The 17,822-nt window shown below is 40.2% G+C and overlaps 2 protein-coding genes and 1 long non-coding RNA gene across 10 annotated transcripts in view; 2 read left to right on the forward strand and 1 right to left on the reverse strand.

Moving 5' to 3' along the window:
• svilc (supervillin c) overlaps positions 1 to 1,382 on the forward strand; it is a 26,499-nt gene extending 25,117 nt beyond the window's left edge. For all 5 annotated transcript variants that reach the window (XM_038705168.1, XM_038705183.1, XM_038705191.1 and 2 more), the window contains one exon: positions 184 to 1,382. In XM_038705168.1, coding sequence (XP_038561096.1) covers positions 184 to 273 — 90 coding nt within the window. In that variant the 3' untranslated portion in view covers positions 274 to 1,382. The remainder of the gene's footprint in view (positions 1 to 183) is intronic.
• tmem98 (transmembrane protein 98) lies at positions 420 to 7,410 on the reverse strand. The gene is made up of 7 exons (XM_038705296.1): positions 7,275 to 7,410; positions 4,868 to 5,105; positions 3,837 to 3,968; positions 3,672 to 3,705; positions 3,472 to 3,587; positions 3,316 to 3,375; positions 420 to 2,981 (listed from the first exon to the last, which is right to left on the reverse strand). The coding sequence occupies exons 2-7, from the start codon at positions 4,996 to 4,998 to the stop codon at positions 2,780 to 2,782; spliced, it is 675 nt and encodes a 224-aa protein (XP_038561224.1). The 5' UTR covers positions 4,999 to 5,105; positions 7,275 to 7,410; the 3' UTR covers positions 420 to 2,779.
• A 64-nt stretch (positions 7,411 to 7,474) lies between these two features.
• LOC119893274 overlaps positions 7,475 to 17,822 on the forward strand; it is a 39,141-nt gene continuing 28,793 nt past the window's right edge. Inside the window, exons 1-4 of one of the 4 annotated variants that reach the window (XR_005442790.1) lie at positions 7,475 to 7,697; positions 7,931 to 7,986; positions 9,279 to 9,350; positions 15,892 to 16,016. This is a non-coding gene — a long non-coding RNA (uncharacterized LOC119893274). Of the gene's footprint in view, positions 7,698 to 7,930; positions 8,047 to 9,278; positions 9,351 to 15,891; positions 16,017 to 17,822 lie in introns of those variants that run through there. The other 3 variants (XR_005442787.1, XR_005442789.1, XR_005442791.1) reach the window with 3 other exon arrangements.

The following is a 17,822-nucleotide window of genomic DNA, read 5'->3' on the forward strand; positions in this document are numbered from 1 at the left end:
AACCAGCAGGCTGCAGTGTTTGCCATATTTTTCCAATGGAAAAGATGCTCCCATATTTTGTAATCTGATGATAAATCCTGTGAGGGAGTTTAGCCTGAACTTTTTTTAACATTAATATTTTATTATGTGAGTTGATTTTTACATTGTTTCCTGCATAAATAAATCACCACAATTATGTTTCAGACTGTTTTGGAAATGAAGAGAGATGAATACGCCTCCCTCCCAAGCTGGAAGCAAATTGATTTGAAGAAAAGCAAAGGGCTGCTTTGCTAGACAGCACAAACAAGTGGAGGCTGACTGATGCTTCTGCAGCAGGGAAGATGGCAGGGAGATATTTGCACCATGTTGCTGCAAACAAAGGACTGCTCACAACGTAATAAAAAGAGGAAAGAAGTTCACTTTTATTTATGTCAAATTAGTACGAGTGTGTGGACTTTTTAATCAGACACGAATTTCACTGTAGCTATTGTTCAGAGCAAAAACAAAGCACATTTTCCGACGAAATTTCATTTTATCTGTACAAATCAATGAAAGATAAAAACAAAAAAAGAAATGGTGTGTAGGAGTAAGGGAAGGATATCAGTAACAAATTGTGGGATAAGGATGAGAAAACAAAAGAGTGCTTACAAAAAAGATCAATGCTAATAAACAATGTAAACAAGATAAAAAATAAAAAGCTAACCACTTTCTAAATGTTTTCTCCTGGATTGATACCTTTCCATCAAAACATCTCTTCATGCTCAGAGCTACAGTTTTTGCTTAAGTTCGATTTCAGTTAATTGAACTGCTTTTCCTCCTGATTGTCACCAGTGTGTTTTTGACTCCATAATACATGATGTGTATTTTACAGTCGTGTGTCATACAGTGAATGTACTGATGTGTTCATTTGTCTGCCAGCCTTGTGTGTACAAAGGTTTGTGCCATGTGTATTGAAGCCTTGTGTTGGCCCATGTGTTCATTGTGACTGTGGGTAATGCCTTATTAGGACTCCTTGGGGATTCACTATTAGCTATGCATGGAAGAGCAAGTAGACATGCTCCAATAACATCCCTCTGGCCCAAAACAACACGCTAATTCTGCCTCACATCAGTCAACACACATGAGGATGTTTTGAACACAGTTCAAAACATCCTCATAACACAATAATACATGAAGACATCTTCCAGTAGCCTGGTGTGTGAACGCTCAATATTTTTGAAAGGAAAAAGCTAATGGTGATTTACTTAAAATGTCTTGGTCTATTTTGATATTTGTGTAATATTGTTATTATTCCTGGACACATGTAGCTAGAAACAGCTGCTACTCTTGAATATGACAGCGAATTTGAGCTTTTTAAAAACATTTTGTTGTCAGAATTAAAGAACAAGTGTTTCTTCACTCAATGTCTAGCACTGCCTTTCAGAAATCATACAGGGGAAAAACACAACTTCTACAGCCATGCTAGTGGCTCTGTGAGGCTGTACTCAGGCACAGTGGTGCTTTGAGCTAAATGCTAACATTAGCATATTTAGCAGGTATAATGTTTGGCATCTTTGTTTGGTGTATTAGAAAGCTAATGCTAATTAGCACTAAACACAAAATACAGTTTTATGGTACTGCCATTAGATAAACCAAAGTATTTGACACATTGAATGTTACTGGTGCTGTATTAAAATTGATCACCAAAGTCATGATTCAACCTGTGGGGCACATAAATAGTCTATCTGTGCGTTAGGTCATTGCAATCAAAGTTGCTGAGACACTAAAAACCACAAATGTGAACCTGCTGGTGGCCCTGGACTATAGATCCAGGGATGACCAAAGTCATTAGGATCCATTCTGTGGGAACCATGAATGTCGGTCCAAATTTTTGTGCCAATCCATCTAGATGCTGAGATATTTCAGTGTGGACAAAAGCGTTGGACGGTCACAAAGACATTGCCATACCTAGGGCAATGCTGCTAGCATAGCTAAAAGAGATAGTTCTCCATCAATAACAGCCTCAATTAATCATAGTACAATGCAGCAATGGGACACAAGGGCGTTACTCAACTGGAAAAACCTTTACTCTGCTGCTGATGTGGCAGAAACTACTGCTGCTGATCTATGAAAACTCACAGACCGGTGATTTCTAACAGCGTTAAGAGTATCTGTGTTCCACCAGTCACGCTGACCCCACAAATTGTAAATAAGTCAAGTTGTTCTTCCATTGGTCCACTGACTTGGAGCCCCTCTGTGTTCACTGGGTAACTGGGTGTTATTTTCCTCAGAATGGATTAGCTGACTAAGCCTCCATGTGACTGTGCAGTGCCGGCGAGATTGGATTTAGGCCCACTGCTGGGTGATGCCGCGCTCCAGAAGAAAATTTTCCAAAAGGCCTTTCACTTGCTGGAGGATTACACCTTTAACAGACCAGTACTAAAAAAGATCTGCTGTAGGGTTACATAAAAAAACCCTGCATCTGAATGTGTGACATCTACTTTACTTTACCCTCTGTGTAGCTGTAGCAGTTTTTGGTGCAAATATGATAAAGAAAACATTTGAGAGAAGATTTGGAGAAATGAAAATGACAGACAAGAGTCATGCCCCTGTATCCATCAGCATCAGCCTATTTATCGCTCACAGGTGTCCTTCTTAATTTGGAGTGGATGATGAATTTAGGAAGCGTGCCTTTTTAATACTGTCTGGCAGAATATGTGCCTGTAATTATGAATTTCGAAAGAGGCAGCTCAAGGATAAATTGGGACATATTTCCATGCCCTGCTGCTGCTGTTTGTTTGTGTATGTATCTGTGTTTGCTCTAGATGGTATGTTCTCTCTGTGCGTCTGCTCCGTGCATGTGACGTTCCGGTTCGGAGGCCAGCGCTGCCTCACGCAAAACCACCATGTGATCTTCGGCAGCGTGGAGCGACTGGTCGATCCAGTCCATACTGCCGGACATGTGACAGGCGTTGCGGGTGACCAGCACAAGGTGGCTGACTGAAAGGAGGAGAGCAGTGGCTCTGAGGAGGATGAAAAAGACAATAGGTTTGATTTAACTGGCTGCTGCTGGATGATAGGCACTCTGTTGAACTGAGAAGTTACGAAAATAAAACAGCACGATTGGTTGCATAAACTTTAAATTTAATTTGATTAAATGATGAAAAACAACATTTTGAGTAGTTTTCCTGGTAGCATCAATTTTCAGTGACACTTGCATTTGCATTACTGTCTCTGTCGTTGTACCTGCGACTGTTATTATTACATTATGAATAAATCAAGTCAAGTGGTTGCTCATCTCAAGCATAATTCATACATAAAGCTCGTTTAAAATGATGGGACAACAAATGTGATTACCTGGCGTCCAGGAGGATTGGATCCAGAGGAGGGTACATGGATTTGACTACATCGTCCACCCTGCGAAACGGGGCAGTGAGGACGTGAGGAGGCAGGTTTGCCTGAGTCAGTAATGTCTTAATATTGAGATGTGGTGAATCGGACGCTGTGTGTTACCTCGGGCTGATGCGTTTGGCCACAGTGATGATGTCACTCAGGCTGGCTGGTGCTTTGACCTTTGCCCCTGAACCCATTGTCATGGCAACCAGCTTTTCGGTTAAAGTGTGGCAGATCTGCATGTGGAAGTATTATGTGTTAGTATCAATAAAAATATAGACTAAAACTTGATTGACGGAGCAAGTGAGAAATTAAGTTACCTTCAAGATAGAGATGCAGTGAGAGACCAATCCACTGTTGGAGAAAAGTTCATGTTATTCACATCTATGACAGTGACAAAGTCCAGTAGAAGCACTGAGAGATGTAACTTAAACGTCTAAAACGCTAAACTTATGTCATGCCACAATGCCACCAGTAAGACATACGAGGCGTCCTCTATCCAGTCCTCATTCTCCAAGATGGCCTCAATGTGAGGGTTGGTGATGACCACATCGTCCAGCTCCAGCTCCGATGGCTCACTCTGGGTCTCCATTGCTCCAATCAGATCCACTGTGGGTCTTTAAAAAACAGAACAAAGTCCAAGTTTCATTACATTTAAACTGGCTGGGGTGAATTGATTAATTGTAAATTTTTAGGGGGGAATTTGCACCATCAAAGCAGCTTTTAGTGCCGTTGGTTGAACTTGTTGCCTTATCGTTTAAAGGGGTGCTGTGTCTCTGAGCACACAACGGACGTATCATAGCCTGTTGTACTTCAAGTGAATTTGTTGGCAACAGGGTACGGATACAACTCACACTCTGTAGGAGGTGGGGGCATCTATCGAGATCCAATAGCACATTTTTTTCCTGGGTACCACAAACTGGTTAACCATGAGAGAAAGAAAGCTAACTGAAGAATTTTGATGTACACTACAAATTAACTTATTCTGGATACCTGCAGGTTGTGGAAATCAATATTTCGATCATTTGTGACCTTTTATTTTTCTACCTGGAACTGATTAAACATTTAGTAACTAATCAAAGAGTAAAGGACATCAGTAGGGTGAAAAGGCAGTGGAAAATCAGTAAACTGAGGTTGAAAAGTAATCGTGTGGCTTTAGTGTTAAGAAACCAACCATGTACTGCAACATCACTGTTTTGGAGACCTTTGTTGCATCTCTCTCTCCCTTGTTTCCTAGTATCTTTCCACTATTGTTAATTAATATAAATAAAAACAAACATTAAATGCCCAAAAACCAAGTTTCAAAACGTACATAAATAGTTGGAATATTGTAATACTAACACTAATCAAACAGTACATAGGCTATGCAGAGAAACCTGTTGCACAGGTGACAGGAGAACTAACACCAATAAAACCGAAAAACACATTTTAAGACCTTAAATTCTGATAGAAGTTCTGAAACAGAATGTAAACTTCGTCTGATACAGACTTAGAGGCTTTGTATTGATTCACTGACTTTGAGTCGAAGTGGTGCAGCAGGTCGTGAGGGTGGCAGTAGCGGTGTCTGCACACCACCACCAGGGCAACGAAGGAAGCCAGGAAAATGGTGGCCAACACCCCAATGGCCACGATCACCACTGTCTCCATGGCGACTCCGGCTCCCACAGCGGTTGCAAGCAGCAACTCGTTCGAGAGGACAAGAGTCCAATCAAGATTGGCTGATTGTCCGAGCTCGATTATGGATGGGAGCTCATCTGTCCAGGAGAGAATAATTGGCTGTTTTAGTCTGATTTAGTGACATCAAGTTTGGGGAAGTGTGACATTATCACCACACTTGTGGATATTTCTGCATATTTCTGATTTCCACTTCTTTTGTTGGAATACAATTCACGTCTGAGCCAATGGAGAGGACAATACAATCAGCAGTGTTTTGTCTGTTTCTAAATGTGGCACACCTACAACACACACATATAACTGATCCGTATCCGAGTACATAAAAAGCTGAAGTGCACTAGCCCTTTGTTTGAGCATAATGAGAACAGATTGTTTACTATACAGAGACGTTTTGCTAAACTGGGGCAAGCATGACCAAATTCAAACATTATATTCATTCTATTAAACTTTAACAAGCAGCCGGTCAGTTTGGATTCACTTTGATTAGCAGCTCCAGCAATAAACACACATCTAAGCCCTCAACAAAGAACAAAAAACTCTCATGAACTTTGACCTCTTACCTTCTTAAGTATTTTTGGATTATCTGCAGTTTGATTTTGGTGACATATTTATCATATATATCACTCTCTCTGAAAGTGTAAAGTATACCTGCCCTTATGCTCGGTTTAGTCACATATTAACCCGTCCTGCCACACCCAATCACTTGTGTGAATGTGTGCAAACTCTGAAGGAAAGCTGTCATTGGCTACCCAGCTCTCTAGGTTCAGTTTAATTTATGTGTAATTAGGAATGACATTATTAACCAGAAATACAGTTTCGTATGATATTCCAGGCATAAATCACCACAGGGCAGCTTAACTTTCAACATTACAACATTGTAAACCTGCATTTTTGCCTGGATGATTATGTGAGATTCTGCCATGGAATGCTGTAATTCCTTAATCAGATTAATTTGTGTTACACTCGCTGTATCATACAGGGCTTTCTCTCAACTCTCTCCTGTCACAAAGCTTGACTCTGACTCCTTTTCCTTTCACAGACTTTTCAAAAGCTTGAAAAGGCCTCTACTAAACAAACTTGATTTTTCGTCACTCAAAATAATTCTCCCACATTCGTCTCTGCTGCCTGTGATGATTTATAGCAACACCACAGTTTTGTAAAGATTTATTACTTTAAGTCAGTTTTGCTTTTTGGCATTCAAACCCAACTTTATAAAAAAAAATCTGTATTGAAAAACAAACAAAAGCAGTTTTTTTAGAAGACCAGCTTTTACCCCAAAGTCTTACCAAGATGATTTTACTGCAAATTAAGAACAAATCTCATAGTCTTTGTTGTAGAAAGCAACTAAGTGCATTTACTTTTTAAGTTTTGTACATAAGTACAGATTTGAGTACAGATACTTCTACTCCACTACATTTATTTGACTGTTTTACTAACTTTTCAGACCACAATGTTACATACAAAACATACCAGCTTTAAAATGTGCTCCACTACATTTATCTTCCAGCTATAGTTTGATAGCAAAGTCACATTTTACATTACAAAAACCCAAAGATGGACTTACATGATCCTTACTCTAGGTGAGATGAAGCAACAGTATAAAGTAGAAGTAAAACTAGAAACTTCTGGCTTTTTTGCTCATATTTCTGTACTTCTACTTAAGTAACACTGAGTGATTTTACTGTGTATATCTGTGGCATTACTACCTTTACTGAAGTAAAGGATTTAAATACTTATTCCACCACTGCAAACCACAACAAACGATAAGATAAGAAAATTAAATAAAAAATTTAAAGTTTGTTTGGTTTGGCCTTTTGTTGGTTTAATGCAATTATAATACACCTGTGTGATATCGTGTGGTGCCCCACACACAAAAGTGCGTCAAAAGAGTGTCTCAATTTGGGGACCGTGGAAAACTTTTCAGAATTCCCTATGCCTCAATAGATGTGCAACGCGGCAACAAAACAGACAATAAATATAACTTCTGCAACTACATTTTACTACATTCATTATTTTCTCTCAAGATCAATATAAACACACATTGCGGCGTCACATACATGCACATATAAGTTTTTCCATTTCGCTGTATTTCACTATAATGCAGAAAGTATCGACACTTCATAAATAATAAAATACATACATTTTACTAAAGTCTACTGAGCATTTCTAAAGTTACGTCTAAACTAACTAATTAACTAACACTGTTGGCTTGAATGAAGCAAACAAACAATTGATTTTCAGTCACTTACCTGATCATTTTCTCCTTTTAGTTGGATTACTTTCAGTAGACAAAACACTTTCCTCTCCGCCACCGGCCGCGCGGAGACAGCTCCGACATCTCCAAATCTGAAGCGTGAACGCGCACAAGAGCAGTCCCTGAGCTACGTGAACGACCGAGCTGAAGCCGTCTTGATTAATGATCAAACTTCGCTTTCTTTCACTCGCGCGCCCTGCAGTTTTATCTGCGCGTGGCTACATTGGGGCGCACGCGCATCTCAAGGGTTGTGGAGCTGTGTGCGTAAAGCACGCTCTCGCTCGCGTGTCTTGATCTTAATGTTTGGAAAAGCTACAGTTCTGGGAGTTCTGGGAACACAAGTCAAGTCGGGACAGCAAACGCCAGGTGGCGCACGCTAACCGCCAAATTACGGTGTTCTCATCACATATGAGAGAAGGTAAGGTCAAACGTGACAATCTGTTGTGCACTGAAGTTAACAGGTGTAGCTAACTACTGCTAATGCTAAATGTTTCTGTTTACGTGGTTTTTAAATGTATATCCATTTCGTCTGTCTTGCAGCTGTCTCAAGGTATAGACCTTTTTAATGGCAGCCACCGTGACTTAAAGCAAGAAAAGCACAGGTGTAATTAATATAATTAATTAACTAATGATGGCTCCATTCTGTCCCAGCAGGAAACATGTCCCATAACAGGACCCTGGAGCTGGAACAACCAACCAAACCAAATGTAATTAATTACACCTGTGCTTTTCCTGCCATGACATGTCAAAAGTCTGTTTGGAAAAAGGTCAGTTTAGGCACAGGAGTTATGGTCAAACACACAATTGGCTGTCAAAATTACCTTAAAAACATTAAACATATTTTTTCCTTAAAATGGAAAATGTTAAAACCTGTTACTGTCAATACTGAGTTTCAATGTTTATTCTTGACCTTTGGAAACAGCAGTTGACAAGCAAAGACAATCTGAGTTGAAGGTCAATTTAGCTTTCGATCTTGATTATCCTCAACAGCAGATGGAATTTGTGCAGTTGTCATGTATTGTCAAATATTAAAATTTCCATACTTTCCTGAGCATTTTATGAGACATCTTGGTAGGTTTAAAGTTTATTATTGATATTGGAAAGAATAGCTGACAAAACAATCTCACCCTAAAGTCCATTTAGCAGCTCTCCTGGAAGACAGTCATCAATTTATAAAGATCCTGTGACATTTTATGAAAGCTACAACTACACAAGGGATGAAAAATTGTCTTAGGCTCACCAAACACAAGAAACAACAATGCAAACAAACAAACAGTTATTAATATTGATTGTATGAAGGACTTCATAAACGTTTTGTCAGCAGGGGGACTCTTTAGCGCCTCCCAGAGCTCAAAATCTCGAACTGGCTGAAGAGAGGTTGGGAGTTCAGTCAAGGCCTTTTGGGGTTTGCGACTATTTTGCTTACCATTGACACAATCCTACAAAGTTTGTTCTTAGATCTACAATTTAGGTGACCGTACCAGGCAAGAAGGTGATACGTTGAAACTCTCTCAACAATAGTTTTGCACACATATTTCTAAAATCTGTGACCAACACCTAGACCGCTGAGTGTAAAGTTACCGTGAGCATCTCTTGAAAATATACTCTGTATTTTAAGGGAAGCTCATCTGGGAGTCCAGAAGTATACCAAGATAGTAAAAGTTTGAAGACAGTTTTCCAAAGTTTCAACCTGTTGGTCCCTAAGTGAAATTGCCTCTGTTATGAGATCTTGTTTTGTGCAAAATTTAATTATTTTATCTTGGCAACATTGATTTCTAGCTGCTGATGCGACACATTGTTTGAAGGGTCTTAGGGTGGGCCTGATAGGCAGCTTCACCTGAAGGGCATATGGATGGACCTTGAGGGAAGAACATATCCAGCACAGTTTAAAATTCATCCTTAACTAAATAAATCACCTTACAGAGCTAAACATGAATGTGATTTGATTGGCGTGCAAGTGGGTATCAGCCTGGTGTTAACATGATGTGCCTGTCACCAGATGGATGAGGTGCTGAGAGCTGCTTTCCATCACGAACAAGCTGGAGAATTGACAGAATTCAACTTTAAAGAGGTATGAACATCTTTAAACTAGAGCTTGAAATTGCAACGACCTCTTGGTTGTCATAGTTAATCCATCTTTGTTACACCACAGCTTGGCTTAGACTGTCACAAACTACGAAAGATGCTTACAAGAACTCACAGCAACACTTTCTATGAAGGTCATCGCTATAATGACTTATGCATATATTTATAACACAATATAATGTGTCCATAAGACATTATAACAATTGTTATAATCACTTACAAACATGCATTAGGCGCTATAGCAAAGTTCATAACGTATTATGACCTTTTGATTTAATGTTTTATAACTAATAGTAATACCAGTTTATATCAATGTGCGGCAAGAATCTCTGACCATGTTCCATAACACATTATAACCACCGACTCTGCCTCGTTATTAATACTACTATATATAATGGCTTATAGTAATGTTTAATGTTATACAGCATGTCTTTGTTTGCTTTAAGTAAAGTGATAAAATATCTATCCCTGTATAATATATTACAGATGGACATAATACCATATGAACTAATTATAAGAACTTATAACATGTAATTGTTTGCTTTAAGTAAAGTGACACACATTCGTAAGTAACTTCGTAAGTTGTCAGTCTGGCAGAACATGTGCAGTGTAAGTCACAGTGTGTCCGTTAAGTCTGTTGTTTCCGCACCTGCTGGAAAAGGGAAGGCAGTTAGCGCTAGCGCAATTACTTTAAAATGTCTTTTAATAGGCTACGTTTTGTGAAGTGGTTGTCTTTAATTATCCACTGCATCAGTTAGGGTCAGTCCATAGGCTCGCCATTCATCTGTGATAACATCTGAGCCTCTTCTTACATGATGTTGGTCTGCAACAGGTCTTCTCTTGAGCGATCTTTCACCACCCTGAGAATGGGTGACCTTGATGTAATTATGTTGTGTTTTTGTGCTAAACTGCAAAATGTTCAAAATTCATACAGATTGTTCATAAGGTGAAGAAACATAAATAAAAGTTGTTTTCCTGCACAAAATGTGTGTCACTTTACTTAAAGCAAACAATTACGTATTATAAGTTCTTATAATTAGCTCATATGGTATTATGTCCACCTGTAATATATTATACAGTGTGACGGAAAGGCAAGAGCAGTCACCCCACCCAGATTCAAACCTGGGTCTACAGGGTACCAAACATGCAACTTGACCGCAACGCCAAAGAGCCAGGCTCGTTGGTATGGCAGTCACAGCGCATACTCAACCGTAGTGACGGTGGTCCGTCACATACAGGGATAGATACACTGCTCAAAAAAATAAGGGGAACACTAAAATAACACACCAGTTGAAGGTCAATTTAGCTTTTGATCTTGATTATCCTCAACAGCAGATGGAATTTGTGCAGTTGTCATATATTGTCAAATATTAAAATTTCCATACTTTCCTGAGCATTTTATGAGACATCTTGGTAGGTTTAAAGTTTATTATTGATATTGGAAAGAATAGCTGTCTCACCCTAAAGTCCATTTAGCAGCTCTCCTGGAAGACGGTCATCAATTTATAAAGATCCTGTGACATTTTTTGAAAGCTCCAACTACACAAGGGATGAAAAATTGTCTTAGGCTCACCAAACACAAGAAACAACAATGCAAACAAACAAGCAGTTATTATTATTATTATTATTATTATTAATAACACATCCTAGATCTGAATGAATGAAATAATCTCATTAAATACTCCTTTCTTTACATAGTTGAATGTGCTGACAACAAAATCACACAAAAATTATCAATGGAAATCAAATTTATCAACCCATGGAGGTCTGGATTTGGAGTCACACTCAAAATCAAAGTGGAAAACCACACTACAGGCCGATCCAACTTTGATGTATGTCCTTAAAACAAGTCAAAATGAGGCTCAGTAGTGTGTGTGGCCTCCACGTGCCTGTATGACCTCCCTACAACGCCTGGGCATGCTCCTGATGAGGTGGCGGATGGTCTCCTGAGGGATCTCCACCCAGACCTGGACTAAAGCATCCGCCAACTCCTGGACAGTCTGGTGCAACGTGGCATTGGTGGATGGAGCGAGACATGATGTCTCAGATGTGCTCAATTGGATTCAGGTCTGGGGAACGGGCGGGCCGGTCCATATCATCAATGCCTTCCTCTTGCAGGAACTGCTGACACACTCCAGCCACATGAGGTCTAGCATTGTCTTGCATTAGGAGGAACCCAGGGCCAACCGCACCAGCATATGGTCTCACAAGGGGTCTGAGGATCTCATCTCGGTACCTAATGGCAGTCAGGCTACCTCTGGCGAGCACATGGAGGGCTGTGCGCCCCCCCAAAGAAATGCCACCCCACACCATTACTGACCCACCGCCAAACCGGTCATGCTGGAGGATGTTCTCCACGGCGTCACGTCTATCACATGTGCTCAGTGTGAACCTGCTTTCATCTGTGAAGAGCACAGGGCGCCAGTGGCGAATTTGCCAATCTTGGTGTTCTCTGGCAAATGCCAAACGTCCTGCACGGTGTTAAACTATAAGCACAACCCCCACCTTTGGACGTCGGTCCCTCATGGAGTCTGTTTCTGACCATTTGAGCAAACACATGCACATTTGTGGCCTGCTGGAGGTCATTTTGCAGGGCTCTGGCAGTGCTCCTCCTGCTCCTCCTTGCACAAAGGCGGAGGTAGCGGTCCTGCTGCTGGGTTGTTGCCCTCTTACGGCCTCCTCCACGTCTCCTGATGTACTGGCCTATCTCCTGGTAGTGCTTCCATGCTCTGGACACTACGCTGACAGACACAGCAAACCTTCTTGCCACAGCTCGCATTGATGTGCCATCCTGGATGAGCTGCACTACCTGAGCCACTTGTGTGGGTTGTAGACTCCGTCTCATGCTACCACTAGAGTGAAAGCACCGCCAGCATTCAAAGGTGACATCAGCCAGGAAGCATAGGAACTGAGAAGTGGTCTGTGGTCACCACCTGCAGAACCACTCCTTTATTGGGGGTGTCTTGCTAATTGCCTATAATTTCCACCTGTTGTCTATTCCATTTGCACAACAGCATGTGAAATTGATTGTCAATCAGTGTTGCTTCCTAAGTGGACAGTTTAATTTCACAGGAGTGTGATTGACTTGGAGTTACATTGTGTTGTTTAAGTGTTCCCTTTTATTTTTTTGAGCAGTGTATTTTATCACTTTAGTTAAAGCAAACAAAGACATGCTGTATAACTTTAAACATTACTATAAGCCATTATTCCATTTTATATCACTAATTCTAAATGGTGACTAAAGTGTATTCATAACGAGGCAGAGTCGGTGGTTATAATGTGTTATGGAACATGGTCGGAGATTCTTGCCGCACATTGATATAAACTGGTATTACTATTCGTTATAAAACATTAAATCAAAAGGTCATAATATGTTATGAACTTTGCTATAGCGCCTAATGCATGTTTATAAATGATTATAACAACTGTTATAATATCTTATGGACGCATTATATCGTGTTATAAATATATGTATAAGTCATTATAGTGATGACCTTCATAGAAAGTGTTACCGAACTCACTTGTCCCAAGTGTAGTTAAATTATTAAAAACATAGTGCCTTACCTCACTCCTCGCTGAATGTGTACATTTGTCTTGTGTTTACAGAATTTGCACTTTTTGAACTGTATTTGATTACTTGTGGTTGAACTCCAAGCCCTCCTAATTGTACTGTTTTTTGTTTTACTATTGTCTTATTTCTAATCCATGTTGATTTCGGTGAGGCCAAAGACAATTTTCCACATTGTGGACAACAAAGTTTCTACTCTAACTTTAATGCCATACATCCACTTTTCCCTGCGAGTTCCACTTTGCTGGAGCAGATCCATTCCACCAGCAGAGATAATTGTCCCCTCTTCAACTGAATCCACAATCCAGCATAAAAGCAGGGTACCTCAGCGTAGAGCCGGCAAAAGCTGGTTAACGTTTGAGCAATTCTGTCAGTCACGGTGATGCATCATTAGGTGTATCTGTGCAGCTTTCTGGTTTTACTCAGCACAGGAATGGAAGAGTAGACTGGGCCGACTCTCACTTTTAAAATCTATATATTTATTCAACAACATCAGTTTGGATGGAGAACAGAAATATAGATTCTCATAATAATTTTGCTGCTCAGCAGCATGCACAAACATTCACCGTTTCATCCACCTTGCCTATGGGTAGTTATCTTTCCTCTCATGTAAGTAGAGTGCTCCAATCTTCTTTATCTTTAAAGGAAACTTTACTGAGTCTCCTCTGCTGGTCTGTGCTCCCCCATGTTGCTCTTATTGTTCATCATCGTCCAGCAAGCTTTACAAGTGGTGCTAGTTAACACGCAGGTGAGTGTCATCCAGTAGCTGTATTGAGCAGCAGCAGAGCTAATCAGCTGATAACAGCCGATTCCCCTGAGAGTAAATCTGCTAAGCTGTAATTGAACTATTAACCTCCTTGACATTGCAGGGGTGGCTGTTAGGAGTCAGTATAACCAATAGAAACACATGATTAACAAAAATTTAATAAAAATGCTTAGCGCTGTTGTTTGCTCTTACAAATCAACAAATTTAAGATAAAAAACTACTTTAACCTTTAACCTTCCAACAAAGGTTTGTTTGTGTTTTTAATGTAATTAGTGCTAAAACAATTATTCAGTTAACTGATTAATCAAGTCAGATAATCTGTTATTGATAAATTTATTTTTCAAGCAATAGTCTCTAGTTTCAGCTTCTCAATTGTGAGGATTTGCTGCTGTTCATTGTGTAATGTGCACAGTGCATTGTGTAATCTGCTTGGGTCTTGATTTTAAGACATCTTGAGCTTTGTGAGATTTTACAGACCAAACAATTTATTTAGAAACAAATTGGCAGATTGTTCAATAATGGACATAGTTGTTAGTTGTAGTTGTAGGCATGAAATTTCTCAGTACTACAAAATCAGTACTACACAGAGTGACAGTAAATGCAAGTTACAGTGTTCTAAGAACAATTTATTTGTAAATGAAGAAGAAACGTTTTTCTAGTTAGTTTTCCTACCTCTAGACTTTGATATTTACACATCAGACAGATGTAAACTGCATGTTGTATGTTGGCAGGTTTGCCCACCATTGTCTCCTCCAGAACCTGCAGTAGACAAACTGGTGTGGCAGCTGCTGAGCCCTGCAGTCAACAGGAGGCAGTAAATGATGCATAGTTTCCTTACAACTCCTCTTTATTTCATTTCTCATTATCTTAGGCACGCTCCTCACAGCATGGATGTATTCGTGACAAAGGAGACAGACTGAGTTAGTCCATGCCTCTCTGGTTTTGTTCTTAAAAACTAAACAGAAATGCCTTTTACTCAGGGTTAATGGTTTACTTATCTCAATAGATAGTCATCGCAATAGAGGCTCATTACTGGTGCTTATGACTGTCTGTCTTATTTTGATCGATATGAAGGGAAGAAGTGGGTTTGTTTACAGTTCATGTGGCCTTTTTATATCTGTGGCCCTGTGAAGCTCTGCAGGCAATGGGGGAAGGGCATTAAGTGAGTGTATAGTCCATTTTTAAAACAGAGTTCCCCCAATACTGCAGTGAAGAAGACCTGTCATTATGCTGGCTTTGCTTTTTTACCCTGAACCAAACAGCACCAACAAAATGCTGCCCCAGTGTGTGATTTTTAGAAAGCATGCTGGCAAGAGGCGTGATATGTAACACAAAAGTGCAGCGTCCCGTCCTGCCGGCTCCCCCTTTTTTACACAGAAATTGATTCGGCTCTATTACTAACTTACTTAACAGCGGAAAAACAATGCTCCCACCCCCACCCCCATTCTGTGTTTGTACGTTCGTAACGGTGCAACATTTCTCATCTTGAACAAGCTGTCTAAAAGAGGTATTTGTGTGAAGGGGGCAGGGGGGTCTTTCTTTAACAGATGGGTGAGGGTGGCCTTTAAGAAGCTGTGGATCTAGAGCAGCACTCAGATGATTTATCTTTTGCTTTTGGCCTCTTAATCAGAAGCAGTGGGAAACAGTCTTCACTGTCAGTGCTTGACAACAGTCTTTGTGTTTGATGCCTGTTGTTGTCAGAGTGGCAGGCTGCTCAAATATTTCCCTCAGCCTCCCTGGCAGGTGTGGTCGTTTAAGTGGAAAATCAATCAATCAATCATCATGCTGTGTTAGTTCACATTATTTTGATGACTAGTGTTCTAAATCTGATGCCTTCATAAACAGCTATATATTAAAGCAAATTCAGCCTTCAGATACAATCAAGTTGTTTTTCTTCTTTTTTCCATCTTAGTCGACTTCATTCTCTTCTTCATTTTTTCCTGCATGAGTTATTTCGTCAGAGCTGAGATTGAAAATGAGAACATGTTTGCTTGAAAATAAAGATGGAGAAATTGTTGCCATCTCCAAAAATAAACTGGAAAATATCGGCCAGTCTGCAGGGAGAATTGTTGTTGAAGCCCATATACCCCCTATTGTATTCTCTATGCCCATCTTATGTGTGTGTTTTGCGTGGGTGGTAATGCTTCCCAGATTTACAACAAAAAAGATGTTTTGTTTTCTCTGTTTTATCAGCACTCTGAAGCTGGAGGCAAACCACGACAACACCATCTGTATCAGTAATGCAGGAGAAACACAGAGACAACTCATAAATGTCGGTAATGAGACTTTTACTTCAAAAGATGTGGTCCAAGACAAAGGTAATATATAAGTACAAACCCTAATAAGCAGAAAATGTTTTTTGTGTGCATATGTTCGGTTCTGGGTGGTTTTATAGGTATAGTTTTACACCTTGAGGTTTTTCAGACTACTTCTGTTTATACTACCTTAAGCATTAAGCTTTGCGGACATGTTCCACACATTCGCAGTAAATCGGTTTTTGCCCTGGTAGCGCTAGTCGCCCCTACGCATACCCCCTCTGATGATGATTTTTTCGTCACGCGGACCCTTGTGCACTTGCGGACGTGGAAAGTATAATCGAGGCTTTAGGCTTTAAGTGGAAGTTGCGCACAGGACCAAACCACTGCGCACACGCCCCCTGTGTGAGTCTGGAGTAATATATAGTAGCCTACGTCCGTTCCTCCTAATTCCCGTGATGCACGGTGGTGAAGGGAGTTTTGTTAAAAATTGACATTTTGACAAATTGAATTTTATTTGTTTGAATTACAAATGTTACTTTATGATTTATGTTTTTTTAAACGTGTCTGCTTAGAATATAGTGGTTTCTGTTGGTAGTTGTCATTCTTGTGGTGGTTTTGAAACCAGGAGTGAAGGGACTGTTTTGGCTGCACTCTTTTTTCATTTAGATTGTTACTATAGACTATATACAGGGTTTTTCCTGGCTCAGAATGGGCTGTTGGGTGGTGACTTCGCGCAACAGAAAGTATGATGAGTATGCGTACTAGGGGTGGGAATCTCTGGGTACCTCACGATTCGATTCGATTATGATTCAGAGGGCTGCAATTCGATTATAAAACGATTATTGATGCATCATTTTTTCTATAGAGGATCCCTGGATAATTACTAAGCATTTAACTTGTGCATTAAAATCCAAAAGAAACATCTCCTAATTAGCTTAAAAGCACTAGTTTGCATCCCTAATTTACTTTATTAACCTCAGCTCCATGGTCCCTCATTTCTTTAACAACCACTTGTCAGACTCCTGAAAACTGAAAAATAATTATCAGGGTGTTCAGTACAGTATGTATACAGGACAGAGCTGTACACCAGTTTAGTCTAAGCTTGTGCCTGATGTGTTCAGCCCTTGACTAGTAATTTAGTTAGGAATGACATACAGCTAATAATTAATATTACTTTGTTACTAATTTAGCGAACGTTACATAAATAAATAAATATTTTAGCGCCTTTAAATGGGACCCAAGGACGCTTTACACATAGTTACAGAACAACATAAAGTCATTCAGGATTGAATGCCTGGGTAAAGAGCTGGGGTTTTAGTAGATCTTTGAAAGTGTCCAGACAGGGAGCATTTCGGATCTCTGGGGGGATGAGTTAAACAGGATGGGGGCTGTGACGCTGACGGCTATGTCCCCAAAAGTGTGGTGTCTGGTGTGGGGGACAGAGAGCAGAGGAGATGTTAGCTAGCGCTAACAGCCTTCACTTTTCCAGCCGTTGTGGAAATTACACACTTTTATTAACGGACACACAGCGACCTACGCTGCACATTTACGACCAGACTGAAACTTACTGCTAATGTTTTTCCTGACATTTTAGTGGGGTGGTTATTCATTCTGCAGCGGTGGCGAATACAGGGGAACACTGGTCTCTCTGTTGTGCGCGCTCCACAGACGATCCGGGCGCTGCATTTCCGCCTTTTGCCTTCTGTCAACATTGCGACATTGCATCAATTAACATTTAAATAATCGATTTTTAGACATTTGTTAATCGATTCATAATCTTCCACGTCCGCATCGCGATGCATCTAAGAATCGATTATTTCTCCCACCCCTAATGCCTACAGTAAAGGCATTGAGTTAGGCCTACCT

The sequence above is a fragment of the Micropterus salmoides genome, unplaced genomic scaffold (genome assembly GCF_014851395.1).
Source record: "Micropterus salmoides isolate LMB-PRFRI ecotype aquatic unplaced genomic scaffold, ASM1485139v1 Ms_hic_scaffold_10, whole genome shotgun sequence".
In the NCBI taxonomy this organism is placed as follows: domain Eukaryota; kingdom Metazoa; phylum Chordata; class Actinopteri; order Centrarchiformes; family Centrarchidae; genus Micropterus; species Micropterus salmoides.